Raw genomic sequence first — 18,859 nt, 5'->3', positions numbered from 1 at the left:
AGCACAAACAGTGTGAGACATGTCCGCTGCTCCTGTCAGGACCACTAAGCATGCACAGATGTTAATTTCACCACACTCTCGATAGCATCGGGCCTATTTCTAGTCTAATATATAAAGCTGAATGTGTGTGTCCGGGATTGGCATCTGCACTGTCGCAGCTACAGCTACAAAATTTTGCACAGTCACACGTCTGGACCCCGAGAGCGTCATAGGCTATGTTGTGAGGCGAAATTTTAACCCCGCCCGTTCCAATTCACCAAACAATTTTGCCCCTATCTACATAATGGGGAAAAAGTGAAAGGAAAAGTGTTGGAGGCAAATTGATAGCTGCCAGATGTGAGCAAGGGGGACTTAACGAGTGCGAGCGATGGCGCCAAAGAGTATATACCGTACAGTTGCTAAGGTGGGGCCCCGACATGGGATACTCACCACACACGGGGATATAAACACACACTACCAAGTGCTTGAACACATATACCACCCTCAGCACACATTTCACCACACATACACCAACCTCGCCACATAAAAGTCAAAACACAAAAGTCGCCGCTCAAAACTCACCACGCGCAAAACTCGCCACATGCAAAACTAGGCTCATGTAAAACTCGCCACACGTGCAAAACTCACCTCATGGAAAACTCGCCACACGCAAAACTTGCACACGCGGAAAAGTTGCCACATGCACAAAAGTTGCCACACATGCAAAAGTTGCCTCACACAAAACTTGCACATACTCAAAACGCACCACACAAAACTCGCCATGCGCAAAACTTGCTGCACACAACCTGCTACACTAACCTGTCACATGCAACTTGACACACAAAAAATTGCTACACGCATGTCGCCACACAACTCATCTCACAAAAGTCGCTACATGTATGTCGCCACACACAACTCAACACACAACTTGACGCATGAAACTCGCCCTAAAACACACAGAAGTCTGGTATTATCCTTCAAAGATAAAAATCTGATTAATAAGCAGACAAGCTACAAGAGCAACAACTGTACCATATAGGAAATACAGCAGCTGTCAGTCATATGACCTGTCTATTATGTGTATGTGTGAGCTAATATATACTTCCAGGGGGGGGAGGGCTTCCTGTTGGCTAGGGATTTATCAGGCTGCCAATTTAGCTTACAAATACTGAGGGAAAAATACTGGGCAAATAACGTGTGAACGAGGTCTAATACAGGAGGAGATGACTTACAGATATATACTATATACAGGGGAGATGACACACAGGTATATACTATTATATACAGGAGGAGATGACACACAGGTATATACTATATACAGTTTAGTTTAGTGTAATTCTTACCTTTGCGTCCAGTGATGCAAGTCTTAGCACAAGATTACTAAAAGCGGCGCTTACTCAAATAGTAACATAATAGATTGCTATCCTTCCTTCTCTGGCACTGGTACACTGGTATTAATTTGCCCACCCCAGAGCCTGCTTTAGGACATCCTGTGGTTCCTGGGTTTCCAGTGAAGCAGCAAAGAAATAAAAAAAAAAAAAATTATTATTTGGCATTCAACGTAAAATCTCCCGTAGCCTTCATTGGGGAACATGGCACCCTCTCATATTTGGGGTTTTGCTCCTACTGCTTTTGCACCAGGGTCATTCCATGTCAAGTGAACCAATGATTTTTACCTCTATATTTATAATTCTTTTGAGATTTTGTTATTTGGTAACAGTGTCAGAGAATGAAAATTTAAGGGGGAAAAAAAAATGTTAGAAATTTTTTTTTTTTTTTTTTTGAGTTTCAAAGTTTGGAAAAAGTGTGAATTTCGGTGTTGCCTGCCGTTACATTTCTTCTTATAACTCAGGCTGTAAATAAGATAGAGAAACAAAATAAACACCATTCTACTCTGAACTGTACAGGCTTTCACCAGATATGTCACAAGAGTATCTTTGATAATATTTTACCCATGCAAACGCAAAATATTAACCACTTCCCGTCCTTTTCTCCTTCGCCACATTGGGGCACACAGAACCATGGGTGTGTGCTGCTGTCACTAGGAGGCTGACACTAAGTTGAGACAAAAAAAAGTTAGCTCCTCCCCTGCGGTATACACCCTCATGCTGGCTTCCAGAGACCCAGTTCAAGCTTAGTGTCCATAGGAGGCACACTGAGTCTGCTATTCAGACCAGAACTTTTCAGATTTTCTAATTCCTTTTGGACGAAGGGGCGACGGAACCTTTCAAAGCTTCGATCTCTCCGAGCCAACAACAGGCGAGCACGGAAGTATTACCTCTCCGTATCCTCTCCTGCAACGTGGAATGCCGCTGCCTGAGCTGATTCTAGGGGCGACGAGCCCCTTCAAGGGCACCGTTCCCCCCCCCCCCCCCCCTTCCCCCTCTATCAGACGAGCACTCTATCAGTATCCTCTTCTGCAGCCAGTCCATATTGCCAGACATTTTGCCCCGCCCACCAGGTTTTACCCTCGGCTGTTCAGAGGCACTTTTCTATCGTAGCGTCCGTGCAGCCCCCGCTGCATCACCACTGTAAAAGCGGAAGATGGAAGGAGGCGGACGGTTCCTCTCCACCCCCCTTTCAGGGGATGGTGGATGGAGGCTTCCCAACCCTGCACTGTCCTAACTACCCCGGTCTCTGACCTGCTGAACCATCCCCTTAATATCGGGGTAAGTGCACCAGGAGGGGTCGTTTTTTTGGCGGCATACGAGGGCTCCATAGCGACAGGGTCCCCACAGAGCTCCGCGACACATTTCCCGGCAATCCGCGGGTGCGCGCCAGCCGAAGCCATAAGTTTAGTCCCCGGCTTCGGCCTTGTGTAGGCCGCATCCCGGTAAGCTCCGCTCGCATCACTCCGCCCCCAGTCTGGGCGCTTCTCGCTCCTTGCGAGACTACCTCCCAGCTCTCGGCAGCCATCTTTTTTTTTCCCACTGCAAGCAGCTCTTTCGCCCTCTGTACGTGTCGACCTGAATGCCGGTTTACTCAGCGCCATCATCTTCAGATTGCGGGACACAGGACCTGGGTCAGGAGACGGCACTAAGGCTACTTTCACACTAGCGTCGTGTGATGGACGTCGCAATGCGTAGTTTTGGAGAAAAAAACGCATCTTGCAAAGTTGCCCGCAGGATGCGTTTTTTCTCCATAGACTTGCATTCGCGACGCATTGCGACGTATTGCCACACGTCGCATCCGTCGTGCGATGGATGCGTCATGTTTTTGGCGGCCGCGACACACACAAAATGTTCCATGTAACTTTTTTTGTGCGTCGGATCCGCCATTTTTGACCGCGCATGCGCAGCCGAAACTCCGCCCCCTCCTCCCCGGAACTCACAATGGGCAGCGGATGCGTTGTAAAACTGCATCCGCTGCCCACGTTGTGCTAATCAATCACACTGTCCGTCAGTATGTCGGGCCGCGTCACTGTCACAATCCATGGCTTCGCTGGCCAAAGCGATTGAATACCTCCATGACCCCTCTGGGGAGCGGGGCACTCGTCTACCTGGGTTAAGAGACCCCTCCATTATAGGGGAATCATCAGCCAGCAGGGGCTGCTCTCACCTGAAGGAGGTATGGACATCCAAAAAAACGGATCCGCACTACCTCTCCTGAGCATTCACCACGCCATTGAGCCTCTCTTAGCTCCACTTCTCGCTCTCCCTCTCCAGGGGTTCGCAGCGATCATGACTCTGAGTATGAGTCTGAGGCATCCTTGGACCCGTCTTCTCTGGAGTTTCAAACGACTGTGGATTCCCTCATTGAAGCTGTCAATCATGCGCTAAAGGTTGATGATGACCCTAATTCGGCTCTGGATCATGCGGTTTCTTTTACAAGAACCAAGCGATCCCATAGGGTGTTCTGACTTTTTGGAGATAGTCAGGCGACACAGGGAGCGACCAGATAAGCGTTTTTACGGGTAAAAAGACCCTGGGGATGAAGTATCCCTTTTCCGCAGATCTTGTCAAAGATTGGACGGAACCTCCACTAGTAGATCCTCCGGTATCGCGTTTGGCTACCAAAACGCTTTTGTCTGTACCTGATGGTGCTTCAATTAAAAATCCCACAGAACGCCAGATTCCATGGCTCGCTCAGTGTATGAGGCCTCAGGTTCCTCGCTATTCCCTTCCTTCGCTGCAGCATGGGTCGCAAAAGCAAAAGTTTTCTGGGCAGATGCCCTTGCAAAATCCATTCAGGACCAGGCTCTTCCGTCTGAGGCGGTGGATCTCGCCAAACAAATCGCTATGGCTGGAGACTGTGATGTACGCGTCTTTAGACGCAGCAGACTGTGTGGCAATTGCTGCCTCAAACGCCGTCACCATTAGAAGAGCACTATGGCTTAGAGAGTGTCGCGCGGATTCTTCTAAAAAGTCTGATTTCTCTGCCTTTTCAGAGCAGACGTCTGTTTGGAGAAAAACTAGACCAGCTTATTTCCGATGCTACAGGAGGGAAAAGCAAATTCCTCCCGTAGCACAGGCCTAAAGCTGCTTTTCACTGTCAGCAACATTTTTGCTTTCGGCCCTTTCGCAGTAGCCGTTTCTGGTACTCCTTCACAGCCTCGTCCAGATCAGAACGTTCTCCACGTACAGACAGAGACTCTCGGCCATCATACAGGCCAAATCAGTCCTGGCGAGGTAAGCCTAGGCAACCAGAACTAGGGGAGCCAGGCCCTCCAGATTTCCTTCACAATGACACCACCAAAGTAGGCAGACGCATGCTTCTCTTTCAACATGTCTGGCTTTCCGTCATTTACGACGAATGGGTCAGAGACCTGGTGTCTTCCGGTTACAAAACAGAATTCATCGCCTCCCCTCCAGCTTAGTTTTTTCCCTCTCGTCTTCCAAGTTCAGGAGCTCAGTCTCGCGCGCTTCACCGCGCCATCGAGTCTCTCCACCAAAGCGGGGTCATTGTTCCCGTTCCAGAACACGAGAGATTCAGAGGTTTTTACTCAAACCTCTTCGTCCCAAAAAAGGACTGGACGATGCACCCTATTTTGGATCTAAAGCTCTTAAACAAATATGTAAAGGTTTGGCATTTCAGGATGGAATCCCTCCGGTCAGTCATCTCCTCAATGGAGAGAGGAGAATTTTTAGCATCAATAGACATCAAGGATGCTTATCTCCATATCTCTGTCTTCACGCCACATCAAAGGTTCCTGCGTTTTTGCCATCCAAGAGGACCATTTTCAATTTACGGCCTTACCCTTCGGCCATGCCACCGCGCCCAGGGTATTCACAAAGGTCATGGCGGCGGTCATGGCCACTCTTCATTCCCGAGGAGTGGTCGTGTTGCCATACTTAGGACGGACCTTTTATCAGGAGGTCGTCTATCAGGCCTGCGAAGCAAGCGTCCGCATTACCTTGGATACCCTTTCACGCCTGGTCTGGCTAATCAACTTAGACAAGTCCTCCCCCATTCCATCCTGACGAATCTCATTCCTAGGCATGATCCTGGACACGTCCAAGGGGCTGGTCCTACTTCCTCGGTCCAAGGCCCAAGTGCTTCAACAGGGAACCCGGACACTTTGTCATCCCTTCCCTCGTTCCATTCGTTTTGCCATGAGGATCCTGGGGAAAGTGGTGGCCGCAATGGGAAGCGGTTCCGATCGCCCAACTGCATCTCCGTCCCTTACAACAGGCTCTACTGTACAATTGGGACAGGAGTACCTTTATCCATCGATCTGCCATGTCCTCTGCCCCGCGGATCAGGCAAGCGCTCAAATGGTGGACTTTGTAGTCCTCTCTCAGCCAGGGAAGGTCTTTTCTCCCAATTCACTGGCTGGTGGTAACTACCGACGCCAGTCTCCTCGGTTGGGGAGCGATATTTCGCCACCACACTGCCCAGGGACGTTGGACGATTCGAGAATCGAGACTTCCGATAAACATCTTGGAGATTCGAGCGATCAGATTTGCCCTAAGACATTTCCACTTCCTCCTTGCGGGTCACCCAATTTGGATTCAATCAGACAACGTCACAGCTGTGGCGTACATAAACCATCAGGGGGGTACCGGCAGCAGGGCGGCGATGCGGGAAGTCTCTCACAATCTCCTCTGGGCCAAGCACAACCGCTCCACCATTTCTGCAATGCACATTCCATGCGTCGAGAACTGGGCGGCGGACTTTCTTAGCTGTCAGGGTCTCTCCTCGGGGGAGTGGGATCTCTTCCAGCAGATTTGTCTTCGCTGGGGGACTCCGGACGTGGATCTGATGGCGTCCAGACTGAAAGCAAAGGTTCCCAACTTCATATTGCGTTCTCGGGATCCTCAAGCCATCGGGGTGGACGCACTGTTATTCCCATGGCATCAGTTCCATCTCCCGTACGTGTTTCCTCCTCTTCCTTTACTACCGAAGGTAATCCGGAACATCAAGATGGATTGATCCTAGTCGCCCCGGAGTGGCCACGTCGCGCGTGGTACGCAGAGCTCGTTAAACTCGTATCCGACGTTCCCTGGCGGCTACCAGATCGCCCAGATCTGCTTCGCCAAGGGCCGATTCACCACCAGAACTCAGGGGCCCTACGTTTAACAGCGTGGCTGTTGAATCCTGGATCCTAACTCAAGCTGGTTTCTCCCAGCAAGTCATTGCCACCATGATTAGCGCTTGCAGGATGTCTTCCGCTCGCATTTATCACCACACCTGGAAAGCCTTCTTCTCATGGTGCAGGCTCCGTGAATGTCCTTTTCTATTCCCTCCATTCTGGAATTTCTCCAGTCCGGCTTGGATTCCGGTCTGATGCTCAGTTCTCTCAAGGGTCAGATCTCTGCATTATCTGTGTTGTTTCAACGTAGGATTGCTGCTAACCTGCAGGTCAGGACTTTCGTTCAGGGGGTCTCTCATGTGGTAACCCCCTAGAATGCCGTTAGAGACTTGGGATCTCAATTTGGTTCTGAGTGTTCTTCAGAAGTCCCCTTTTGAACCTCTGCAGGATGTCTCGCTGATTGTCCTCTCCTGGAAGGTCGCCTTCCTTGTGGCAGTAACCTCTATCTGGCGAGTCTCAGAGTTGGCCGCCCTCTCTTGCCGCGCGCCCTTCCTTTCCTTCCACCAAGATAAAGTAGTCCTACGTCCATCTGTCTTTTCTTCCCAAGGTGGTTTCATCCTTCCACCTTTAATGAAGATATCGTTCTTCCCTCCTTTTGCCCACAGCCAAGACATAGGGTTGAAAAGGCCCTTCACACCTTGGATGTGGTAAGGGCCCTCAGGAGGTACGTTTCTAGGACTGCCCCCTTCCGCAAGTCTGACTCCCTTTTTGTGCTCCCAGAGGGTCATAGAAAGGGTTTAGCCTATTCTAAAGCCACGATAGCCAAATGGATCCGAACAGCTATTCAAGAATCTTATCGGATCAGGGGCAGACCTATCCCGGCGGGGATTAGGGCACACTCAACCCGGTCGGTGGGTGCTACCTGGGCCATTCGGCACCAGGCGTCAGCAGAGCAGGTTTGCAAGGCCGCAGTATGGTCCAGCCTGCATACCTTCACGAAGCACTACAATGTCCACACTCAATCTTCTGCGGATGTGGCCCTTGGCAGACATGTTCTGCAAGCGGCTGTTGCGCATTTATAGTCAGTTGGTACACGGAGTTATTGAGTTATATTGTTCCCCACCCAGGGACTACTTTGGGACGTCCCATGGTTCTGTGTCCCCCAATGTGGCGAAGGAGAAATAGGGATTTTTGTGTACTTACCGTAAAATCCTTTTCTCTGAGCCACTCATTTGGGGACACAGCTCCCACCCTGTTAGCCTTATGGCTTTTCTTTTTGGCTCTTTGCTTACTCTGTCATGTTGTACTCTAATATTGTTATGTTATATGTTGTTAATAACATGAGGGTGTATACTGCAGGGGAGGAGGTAACTTTTTATTGTCTTAACTTAGTGTCAGCCTCCTAGTGACAGCAGCATAACACCCTATGGTTCTGTGTCCCCCAATGAGTGGCTCGGAAAAAAGGATTTTACGGTGAGTATACAAAAATCCCTATTTTCGTTTTTGCGTTTTCGTTTTTCACTCCGCTCCTTCCCAGAGCCATAACTTTTTATTTTTCCATCAATATGGTCATTTGAGGGCTTATTTTTTTGCAGGACGAGTTGTACTTTTGAACGACACCATTGCTTTTACCATGTCTTGTACTAGAAAACGGGAAAAAAAAATTCCAAGTGTGGTGAAATTGCAAAAAAAGTGCAATCCCACACTTGTTTTGTTTGGCATTTTTTTCTCGCTTCACTAAATGCTAAAACTGACCTGATATTATGATTCTCCAGGTCATTACGAGTTCATAGACACCAAACATGTCTAGGTTATTTTTTATCTAAGTGGTGAAAAATAAATTCAAAACTTTGTTTTAAAAAAAAAAAAAAAAAAAAAAAGGAAAAGTGCTATTTTCCGATACCCATAGCGTCTCCATTTTGCGTGATCTGGGGTCGGGTGAGGGCTTATTTTTTGCATGCTGAGCTGACGTTTTTAATTATACCACTTTTGTGCAGATACGTCCTTTTTGATTGCCCGTTATTGCATTTTAATGCAATGTCGTGGCGACCAAAAAAACGTAATTCTGGCGTTTCTAATTTTTTTTTCTCGCTACGCTGTTTAGCGATCAGGTTAATGCTTTTTTTTTATTGATCGGGCGATTCTGAATGCGGCGATACCAAATATGTGTAGGTTTTATTTTATTTTTTTATTTAGGATGGGGTGATAGGGGGGTGATTTAAACTTTTTTTTTTAATTTTTTTTCATATTTTTAAAAACACTTTTTTTTTAACTTGTGCCATTTTTCAATAGCCTCCATGGGAGGCTAGAAGCTGGCACCACTCGATCGGCTCAGCTACATAGCAGCGATTATCAGATTGCTGCTATGTAGCTGAAATGCAGGCTTGCTATGAGCGCCGACCACAGGGGGGCGCTCACAGCAGGCCGGCATCAGTAACCATAGAGGTCTCAAAGACCTCTATGGTTACTGTCCTGACACATCGCCGACCCCCGATCATGTGACTGGGGGCGGCGATGCGCTCAATTCCGACCGCGTGGCCGGAAGCGGTAGTTAAATGCCGCTGTCAGCGTTTGACAGCAGCATTTAAAAGGTTAATAGCGGCGGGTGAATCGCGAATTCACCCGCCGCTATTGCGCGCACATGTCATCTGTACAAAACAGCTGACATGTCGCGACTTTGATGTGGGCTCAGCGCCGGAGCCCACATCAAAAGGGGAGACACGACATGCGCCGTACTAGTACGGCGCATGTCGTGAAGGGGTTAAAACTCATTTCCAAAAAAAGTGTTTAATTTAAAAATTTCAAAACCTGTATATGTGCCTGCTATGCTCCTAGCCACATCTGTACCAAAAGGCAAGTTGGAATCGTGATGGGATCATATTTTAAAAAATAAAACTATTACAGTCTCAATTCGAAAATCTCCTATTCAGATGTGTTCAGCCTGTGATCTGAAAGTGTGGGGTCTATATTTACCAAATAATCCATGATTTTTATGTATTACTGTATTATTTTATGTTAGAGTATTAGAAGCAGGAGAGGACAGAGGAGAAAGCTTTGTTAGGGCTCAACCTGAGAATTAACTGGGGTGGACAGTGAATGCAGAGCAGATGACAGGCCGGCAGCTCGGGCCTCCAGAGGCCATATTCACACCAAATCTTAACACCCTGGAAACTGTTCAAATGGAGGGAGAAACATATTCTTAACATCCAGTTCATGTATTTTACGAACCAGGACTACGAAGAGGAGAGTTTGTGAAAACATCGGTTACAGGAAGCAGAACCCATCAAAGGGACTCTGCAATACCGGACTGTCATTCCATATAGGGTAACAGAAATAAAAACAAGGATTATTCCATTCAGCAAAGACAGTGAAGTCCATGAAGTGGTAGAAGGCGGCATAAGATTGGCAATTGGTGACATAACTGGTTATGTTACTTGTGAATATGATTGGCGCTGGCTACTGGACTCTCCAAAGATTGTGAAAATGAAGACGTACAGTAGAAGTGACTTTTCTGCACCTTCTGGTCCAGAGCCATCCTTTGTGTATCCAAGAAAACCAGACATTGTAAAAGTTACAAAAATCAGATATTAACTCTGCTGAACACCATGACAGGCCGTACATACTCTGACACAAAAGGAAATGGCCATTGCTAGTAAGCTCTTATGGACAAGATGACATTTCACCCACTAGAAGGGACAAATTAATGATAAAAGGCCAGTTTAAAAACCTACTATTAATTGTTCTATAAAATATGAACTAATCAAACAAGGATTTAACTACTGTACTATTCTTAAACACTTCATAAATGACATGTTTAGTTATATAGTAGAAAAACAAAATTGTTCCATGTATAAATAAAAATATTGGTTCTTTTAATCTTGTTTTTAACATATAATTAGGATGAGACTGTATTTAGAAAATCACACTTGAGGATATGATCACCTTTTTATCTTTTGGCTTGTTCAGTGCATTCAGGCTGAAAATGCTGTGCAAGTTGTGTCCTTCTGTCCGTCTGGAACAGGTCCACGACTTCCCTCAACCGTCCAGTCCATCTACCTCTCCATGTCCGGCAGTCCCTAACCTGGTGGACCCTGTCCTCCTCCGTCCTGTCGGAGGTCCTTTCTCCCCCTTCGGTGGCAAGTCATCACCACTGACGCGAGTCTCCTCGGTTGGGGAGCAGTCTTCCGACACCACACAGTGCAGGGTCGCTGGTCCACCCAGGAGACTCTTCTTCTCATCAACCTTCTGGAAATCAGGGCAATCTTCATGGCACTATTACACTGGCAGTCTCTCCTGACAGGCGGGCCCGTCTGCATTCAGTCGGACAACTCCACGGCCGTGGCGTACTTGAACCACCAGGGCAGGACACGCAGCAGTCAGGTGATGGCGGAAATGGCAAAGATTCTCCATTGGGCGGAACGTCACGTTCCCGCCATATCAGCCGTTCACATTCCGGGGTCGAAAATTGGACGGACGGCCGATTTTCTTAAGCCGCCATGGCCTAGCAGCGGGTGAGTGGTCTCTCCATCCCTCGGTCTTCGACCAGATATGCCAGCGTTGGGGCACTCCGGACGTCGACCTCATAGTTTCTCGGATGAACCACAAGGTAGCTCAGTTTGTAGCCAGGTCCCGGGATCCTCTGGCCATCGTCCACGACGCCCTCGTAGTTCCGTGGTCCCAGTTTCAGCTCCCTTACCTGTTCCCTCCTCTTCCCTTGATTCCAAGGGTCGTAAAAAAGATAAAAGTAGAAGGGATTCCGGTTATCCTGATAGCGCCAGACTGGCCACGGTGCCCTTGGTATGCGGAACTCGTAAACATGCTCTCGGATACCCCCTGGAGACTCCCAGACCTTCTCTCACAGGGCCCGTTCTTCCACCAGAGTTCTCAGTCTGAGGTTAACGGCATGTCCGCGGTCTTAAGGGAGTCCGGTTTTTCACACCAGGTCATTCAGACCATGATGAGGGCTAGAAAACCAGCTTCTTCCTGCATTTACCACAGGTACTGGAAGGCTTTCTTCTGATGGTGCGAAACAAACCATGTTTTTCCGATGTCCTTTTCCCTTCCAGACTTTCTTTGTTTCCTTCAGGCAGGTCTCGACTCGGGATTCTCCCTCCGTACCCTGAAGGGTCAGGTCTCCGCTCTGTCCATTCTTTTTCAGAAGGACCTATCTTCCATCCCTCAGATGAGGATTTTTCTCCAAGGAGTTGTGCATCTTGCCCCTCCTTTCCAGGCCCCTTTGGAACCTTGGGATCTCAACTTGGTTCTGGGTGCTCTACAGGCTGCGCCCTTCGAACTGCTTCAGGACATTTCCTTTTCCCTTCTTTCCTGGAAGTTGGCTAGAACTGCCTCCTTTTGCCAATCCGATTCTCTGTTTGTCATCTCTGAGGGTCGCCGGAAAGGTCTTCAGGCATCTAAGTCCTAGATCTCTCGTTGGATTCGTTCAGCGATAATGGAATCCTGTCGCATTCAAGAGAAACGGCCCCCTCCAGTGGTGCAGGCCCCACTCCACCAGAGCTGTCGGAGCTTCTTTGGCTGTTCGCCACCAGGCTTCCGCCTTACAGGTCTGCAAGGCCGCAACCTGGTCGTCCTTGCACACTTTTACAAGGTTCTATAGGGTTCATACCCAGGCCTCGTCTGATGCAGGTTTTGGTAGGAAGGTACTGCAGGCGACGGTTGTGCACCTGCCTACCTGAGCTCTTTCTTAGTCCTTTTCTACCCACCCTTTTCTGGGACTACTTTGGGATGTCCCACAGTTCTGTGTCCCCAATGAAGCGATAAAGAAAGGGATTTTTGGTACTTACCGTAAAATCTCTTTCTTGGAGCCTTCATTGGGGTACACAGCACCCTCCCTGCTTGTTTTTGTACCATGTTGGGCCTAAACGCCCTTGTTGAGTTGGTACTTATAGGTTTCTGAGTTCTGTCGCTTCTCCAAGTGCTTTTTACACCAACTGAGGTACTTGGTGCCTGTCGGTGGGTGTATACTGTCAGGGAAGAGCTACTCTTTTTCCTTTTCGGCATAGTGTCAGCCTCCTAGCATCAGCAGCAGCATACACCCACGGTTCTCTGTGTCCCCCAGTGAAGGCTCCAAGAAAGTTTTTTTGGTAAGTACCAAAAATCCCTCTTTTATGAGCATTTCAGAAGTTTTTAAACTTAAAAAAGAATGATAATAACGTTTATGCAAAAACTGAATATTTAGCGCTTGACTTCCTTTTTTTTTTTTTTTTTTTTCTTTTTTTGTCTTCTGATTTTTGAAGATTGTAGACATTATCAACAGGATTGAGATCTGGGGAGTTTCCTGGCCACGCACCCAAAATTTCAATATTTTGTTCACTGAGCCACTTGGTTATCACTTTTGCGCTGTTACGGTGCTTCATCATTCATACTGGAAATGGCATTGCTCATTACCAAATTGCTTCTGGATTGTTGGGGGAAGTTTCAGCACCATTCTTAATTCATGGCAGTGGTCTTAGGAACAATTGTGAGTGAGATCATTTTATGGATGAAAAGCCGTAACTGGATGGTCTCGGAATACTTTACTGTAGGCATGAAATAGGACTCATGGCAGTGCTCACTGTTTCTTCAGAGAAAATGACTTTTTACTTTATGAAGCCCCCTTTAGACGGAAAGAATAATTGTCCAAACGGGGCTAAATAGCCTGGTCCTGAACTGGTTAACTAACCTGAATGGTAATCGCTATAAATAAGGGGGGGGAGGGGGAGAAATCTAAATGCCAGAATGTGGCATGTACCCCACATTGGTATAAATAAGAACACTGGTTCAAAAAAAAAATTCCTCAAACCTCGCCAATGATTTTCCTTTGCTCTAAATAGAAAGAAATTGATGCATGTTTGGTATCGCCGTATTTGCACTAATTAGAACAATCAAGTTTCCAGATATTTTTTACAGCACAATGAGCGCTGTAAAAACTAAACCCCAAAAAATCAGTGCGCCATTGCATCCTGTGAATTTTGGTTTTTTTAACCATTTATTTTACCATAAAACTCCTCCCCATAAATCAAGTGTATAGGAATGTTGTCAGAAACTTGTTACTTACAAGTAATTCCAACCCAGTAAGATGGTAATGATGAACTTTTCTTCCATTTCTGAGCTATGTACTATTGTGCAGATACTACTTTAGAAAGTAAGAAATGTTGTATCTGTCTACTCGTTTTTGTAAGTTCTTTCCGTTAATTTTAGTGCAGTCACATTATTTATTATACTCTTACATTATTAATTTCCGAGACTGACTGCAGACTTTCATAACGATGGGCATGTAGTCCTAGATGTCAGTGTAATGCTGATGTGTAGGTTTTTTTTCTTTTTTCATTTAGTTTTATATCTGTTTGATGCAAAAAGAAAAAAACAAGCCGGTCTTGCATCTTGCATTCACATCACGCATAGCACTGATTATAATCGTAAAGTTCTCTACTTGCGTCTTTAGTTATTTCCATCACTTTTCCCTTTCAGGATGCTGGACAGAAACGTTTCGGTGTGGTCACCTGCAATATATGTGGCATGCTTTACACCGCGTCCAACCCAGAAGATGAGACTCAGCATCTGCTCTTTCACAACCAGTTTATCAGTGCAGTAAAATATGTGGTAAGAATATGTATTTTCCTTCCTTTTTGATTATAGTGCTTTAAAAAAATTTGTTTTCATAACTTTATTGTTTTTTCAAACTTCATAAGCGGCAAAGATGTGTTTTGTTTTTTTTTAATTCTCCATATATTGAGTTATACAAAGGAAAGAAAAAATGATAAAACGTGTGTGCCAATGTGGTACAAGAATATAGCAAATGGGTTAAACGGAGAGTGACAAATTAATCTCAACATGTCTTAGGCCTCTTTCACACTTCCGTTTTTTGCAATCCGTTGTTTTGGGCAAAAAAGGATGCGTTTTTTGCCCATAGACTTGTATTAGCGACGGATGGCCACACGTTGGATCCGTCGTGTTTTGGTGGACCGTCGTCACAAAACGTTCAAGGGAACTTTTTTTTGTCCACCGCGTCTGCCATTTTCTACCGCGCATGCGCTGCCAAAACTCCGCCCCCTCCTCCCCGGACTTCAGAATGGGCAGCGGATGCGTTGAAAAACTGCATCCGCTGCCCATGTCACAATGTCCGTCGGTACGTCGGCCCGATGCATTGCGACGGACCCGTACCGACGGAAGTGTGAAAGAGGCCTTAAGGAAAGCGCAGCCTTCCAGCCTCCTGACTTCATTGTTACTGGGGATGCACACTTTTCCATGAGTGACAGTTCTGGTTCAGCTGCTGAATGATGTGATTGTCCTGCAGATTTTAAGGTACCTTCACACATAACGATATCGATGCAACGTCACGCTTTTTGTGACGTAGCAGCGATCCCGCTAACGATCTCGTTAGGTGTGACAGCGACCAACGATCAGGCTCCTGCTGGGAAATCGTTGGTCGTGGGGAATGAACAGGACCTTTTTTGGGTCGCTGATGACCCGCTGTCATCGCTGGATCGGCATGTGTGACACCGATCCAGCGATGTGTTCACTTGTAACCAGGGTAAATATCAGGTTACTAAGCGCAGGGCCGCGCTTAGTAACCCGATATTTGCCCTGGTTACCATTGTAAAAGTAAAAAAAAAAAAACAGTACATACTCACATTCTGATGTCTGTCACATCCCCCGCCGTCAGCTTCCCGCACTGACTGTCACGCCGGCCGTAAAGCAGAGCACAGCGGTGACGTCATCGCTGTGCTCTGCTTTACGGCCGGTGCTTGACACAGTCAGTGCGGGAAGCTGACGGCGGGGGACGTGACACAGTGGAATGTGAGTATGTAGTGTTTTTTTTTTTATTGTTTTTTTTTTACTTTTACAATGGTAACCAGGGTAAATATCGGGTTACTAAGCGCGGCCCTGCACTTAGTAACCCGATGTTTACCCTGGTTACCCGGGGACTTCGGCATCGTTGAAGACAGTTTCAACGATGCCGAAGTCTTTCCCCTGATTGTTGGTCGCTGGAGAGAGCTGTCTGTGTGACAGCTCCCCAGCGACCACACAATGACTTACCAACGATCACCAACGATCACGGCAAGGTCGTATCGCTGGTCGTGATCGTTGGTAAGTCGTTTAGTGTAACGGTACCTTTAGAATAAGCTGCTGTTATCTGCACTTTTACATATAACAGCACCTTTGAACAAGCACTCAGGAGCTGATGTGGAAAGAAAGCAGTCATTAACTACTCAAGCTTAGATCAGGCTACGGAAGATAAAGGCAGCTCTGGGTCAGGAGTTTACAGGGTGATGGAAGCCAGCAGCACTGTCTAACTGCTGTATTGAAATTAAAGGGCTGGAGAGAGGTGACTGGGATCTCAGGAGTTAACTAAGAAATATCAGTCTGTAATGTAACTACTGCGTATGTTTGGCCATTCTCTGGTGGTAGGTCCTCTTTGCAACAATCTATAAAAATGTAATACTCTAATAGCAACAGAAATTCCAAGTCACTTGCTTATTTTTGTGCTGTTTAGCTATTCAGTTTCATAACATGAGAATATCCCTTTAAGCTGATACTTTGGATCTGTACATGGGCACAAAGATGAATAACTGAGGAGAAAAAAGTGACGGGATAGATGTGGGGGTCACTCAGAATCGTACTATGTGTTTCCCTCATTTGTTTGTTATACAGCACTGTGCAAAAGTGCATAAAATGTTGCAAAATGCGTTCCGAAATAGAAGTGTTAATAGTTTATCATTTAGCAAAATGCAAGGTGAATGATGTTTTTGAATAACAAGGATGGTCACCCTAAATATTGATTTGATTTAGTTCTTCATTGTTCATAGCGTCAACTCTTCTAGATACACTTGCACACACATTTTGAGGGAACTCAGAAGACAGGTTGTTCCAAACATCTTGGAGAACTAACCACACGAACACTTTTAGATTTAGGTTTGTGCAAATCCTTCTCTTCATATAATCCCAGACATGCTTGATGATGTTCAGGGCTCTGTTGGGGCCATGCTACTCCGAAGATAGTTTTTAATTACATTGGTTGCATATTTGGGGTTGCTGTGCTGTTGAAGAATACATTTGGAGCCGTTCAGATCCCTCCTTCATGGTGTTGCCTGGTGTATCTGCTTTTATTTCTCAGCATTAACAACATGAAGAAACAGGCAACATTGAGGACCATAGGTGCAATGGTCAGCCAAGGAAACTTTGTGCAGCAGATGACGGTGACATACGAGGGGCGATCCAAAAGTAATGATAATCGGTTATTTCTATTGCACACAGAAATTAAAATAAAATGTTTTCTTCTCTCTTAGGTACCCACTAGTCCAGGAAAAAAAATTACTTAACTAGACCACGATTCCCGGGAGTTACATTCATTTGAATATGAACTGCCGAGGAGTGAACATCAAAATGGAAAAAAACGAGCTCAGAGCTGTCATCAAATACCTCTGCTTCAAAAAAAATGACTACCAAAGACATACACAGCGACTTGGTGGAAACATTGGGGGACTCTTCTCCTCCATATTCCACAGTTGCACGCTGGGCCAAGGAATTTAAGCTGGGAAGAACATCGACGGAAGATGAACATCGTGAAGGACGCCCATCCACGTCCCTCAATGAAGAAAACGTGAAAAAAGTTGAAGAAGTTGTATTGGCAGATCGAAGAGTGACTATCAGGCATGTAACTGAGGTCACAGGGATCTCATATGGCAGTATTCAAAGAATCCTTGCAAAAGAATTGCATATGAGAAAGGTCTCCGCGCGTTGGGTGCCAAAAATGTTAACCGACGAACAAAAGAAGAAACGAGTTGACATTTCAATAGCAAATCTCGAAAAGTTCCAAGCAGACAAGGAAAATTTTTTGTCACGTTTTTTTTACCATGGACGAGACCTGGATCCACCACTTTGATCCCGAAACTAAACAACAATCGATGACATGGAAACGAGCCGACGAACCGACTCCGAAGAAATTCAAAGTGTCAAGCTCAGCAGGGAAGGTTATGGCGTCCGTTTTTTGGGACACTGAAGGAATTATTATGGTGGACTATTTGGAGAAGGGAGCCACTATTACGGGCTCCTAATACGCAGAACAAATAAGAAGATTGCGGGAGGCTATCAAGGAGAAAAGGCGCTGCAAACTGCGGGCTGGAGTGTTGTTTCACCAAGATAACGCGCCGGCTCACAAAGCTGCTGTTGCCATGGCTACCATTCAAGAAGCGGGCTTTGAACTGGTGGAACACCCCCCCTATTCACCAGATCTAGCCCCCAGTGACTTCTTTCTCTTTCCTCGGCTCAAGGAACACCTCCGGGGCAAGAAATTTGACGACAATAGCGACGTGATAACCGCTGTTGGGGATTTTTTTGAGGGTCAAGATCAAGAATTTTTTTCGAAGGGAATTCTAAGTTTAGAAAAGAGATGGACTAAATGTATAGACTTGTTAGGAGACTATGTAGAAAAATAAATTTATTTTTTGACTATATTCATTGTGTTTAGCATTGATTATCATTACTTTTGGATCGCCCCTCGTAAAGCTTGCTTCTATTAGAATTAGGAAGATGTCCAGCAGTGTCATCAGTACAGAACTGTCAATAACCAGTAGGACTTGGCTTCACCCATTTACTGTTTTTGTGGTCTTTATGGAAGAATTGCAGCCAAATACCATACCTTCAACATGGAAACCAAGCCATGTGACTCCTCTATCCATGAAAACGGAGGAACTGGTGTGTATTAAAATGTCACCATGTGCGCTGGACCAATTAGTAAAATATTTGGCTATACAGAAAGCAGATTATTCACTAACTGGCTGGAGAGCAGTACTATAAGGAGTGTCTGCCGGCTACCATAAAAGTGAAGCATGGTGGAGGGTCTTTGCAAATTGGGGGCTGCATTTCAGCTATCTGACTTGGGAATTTGGTAACTATTGATGGTGTCCTCTCCTCAATTATGAGAAATAAAGGAAGAAGCTTATCCATCATGCTGTAGCATCAGGGAGGCACCTGATTGGCACCAAATTTATTCTTCAGTCAATATAATTGAGAACTAAAAGCTGGCTACATACTATCCTTGCAGGTTGTGATTAAATAGCAAATACAACTATTCAGACCATTCATCAGATACTAAGCAAATCATTTTTATTCCCCCGGCAAGGGATGGAAGAAGGAGAGGATTGTGGCTGAGTACCCTGATGGCAAAATAATAATGGTATTGCCAGATGATCCGAAGTACGCTCTTAAAAAGGTAAACTGTGTCTCACTTGTTAAAATAAAAAATAAATATGAAAAAGTCTCTTAAGACTGAAAATGAATTATAGTACATTATGAACACAGGCTAAAGTCCCATGGGTGGACTAAAATAAAATGTTAAAGGCAATCGGTCACCAGGTTCTTGCTACCCCAGTCTGAGAGGAGCATAATGTAGGGGCAGAGATCCTAATT

General features: G+C 46.1%; 1 protein-coding gene across 3 annotated transcripts in view; it reads left to right on the top strand.

Annotated features, from left to right (window-relative positions):
- Positions 1–18,859, top strand: part of ESCO1 (establishment of sister chromatid cohesion N-acetyltransferase 1) — a 160,712-nt gene that overhangs the window by 13,897 nt on the left and 127,956 nt on the right. For all 3 annotated transcript variants that reach the window (XM_069731174.1, XM_069731172.1, XM_069731171.1), the window contains exons 6-7: positions 13,919–14,050; positions 18,573–18,662. In XM_069731174.1, the coding sequence (XP_069587275.1) occupies positions 13,919–14,050; positions 18,573–18,662 (222 nt within the window). The remainder of the gene's footprint in view (positions 1–13,918; positions 14,051–18,572; positions 18,663–18,859) is intronic.

This window comes from Ranitomeya imitator, chromosome 6, assembly GCF_032444005.1.
Source record: "Ranitomeya imitator isolate aRanImi1 chromosome 6, aRanImi1.pri, whole genome shotgun sequence".
Taxonomy (NCBI): Eukaryota; Metazoa; Chordata; class Amphibia; order Anura; family Dendrobatidae; genus Ranitomeya; species Ranitomeya imitator.
Note: the sequence above shows the minus strand (reverse complement) of the source record. Positions and strands in the feature narration are given on the sequence as shown.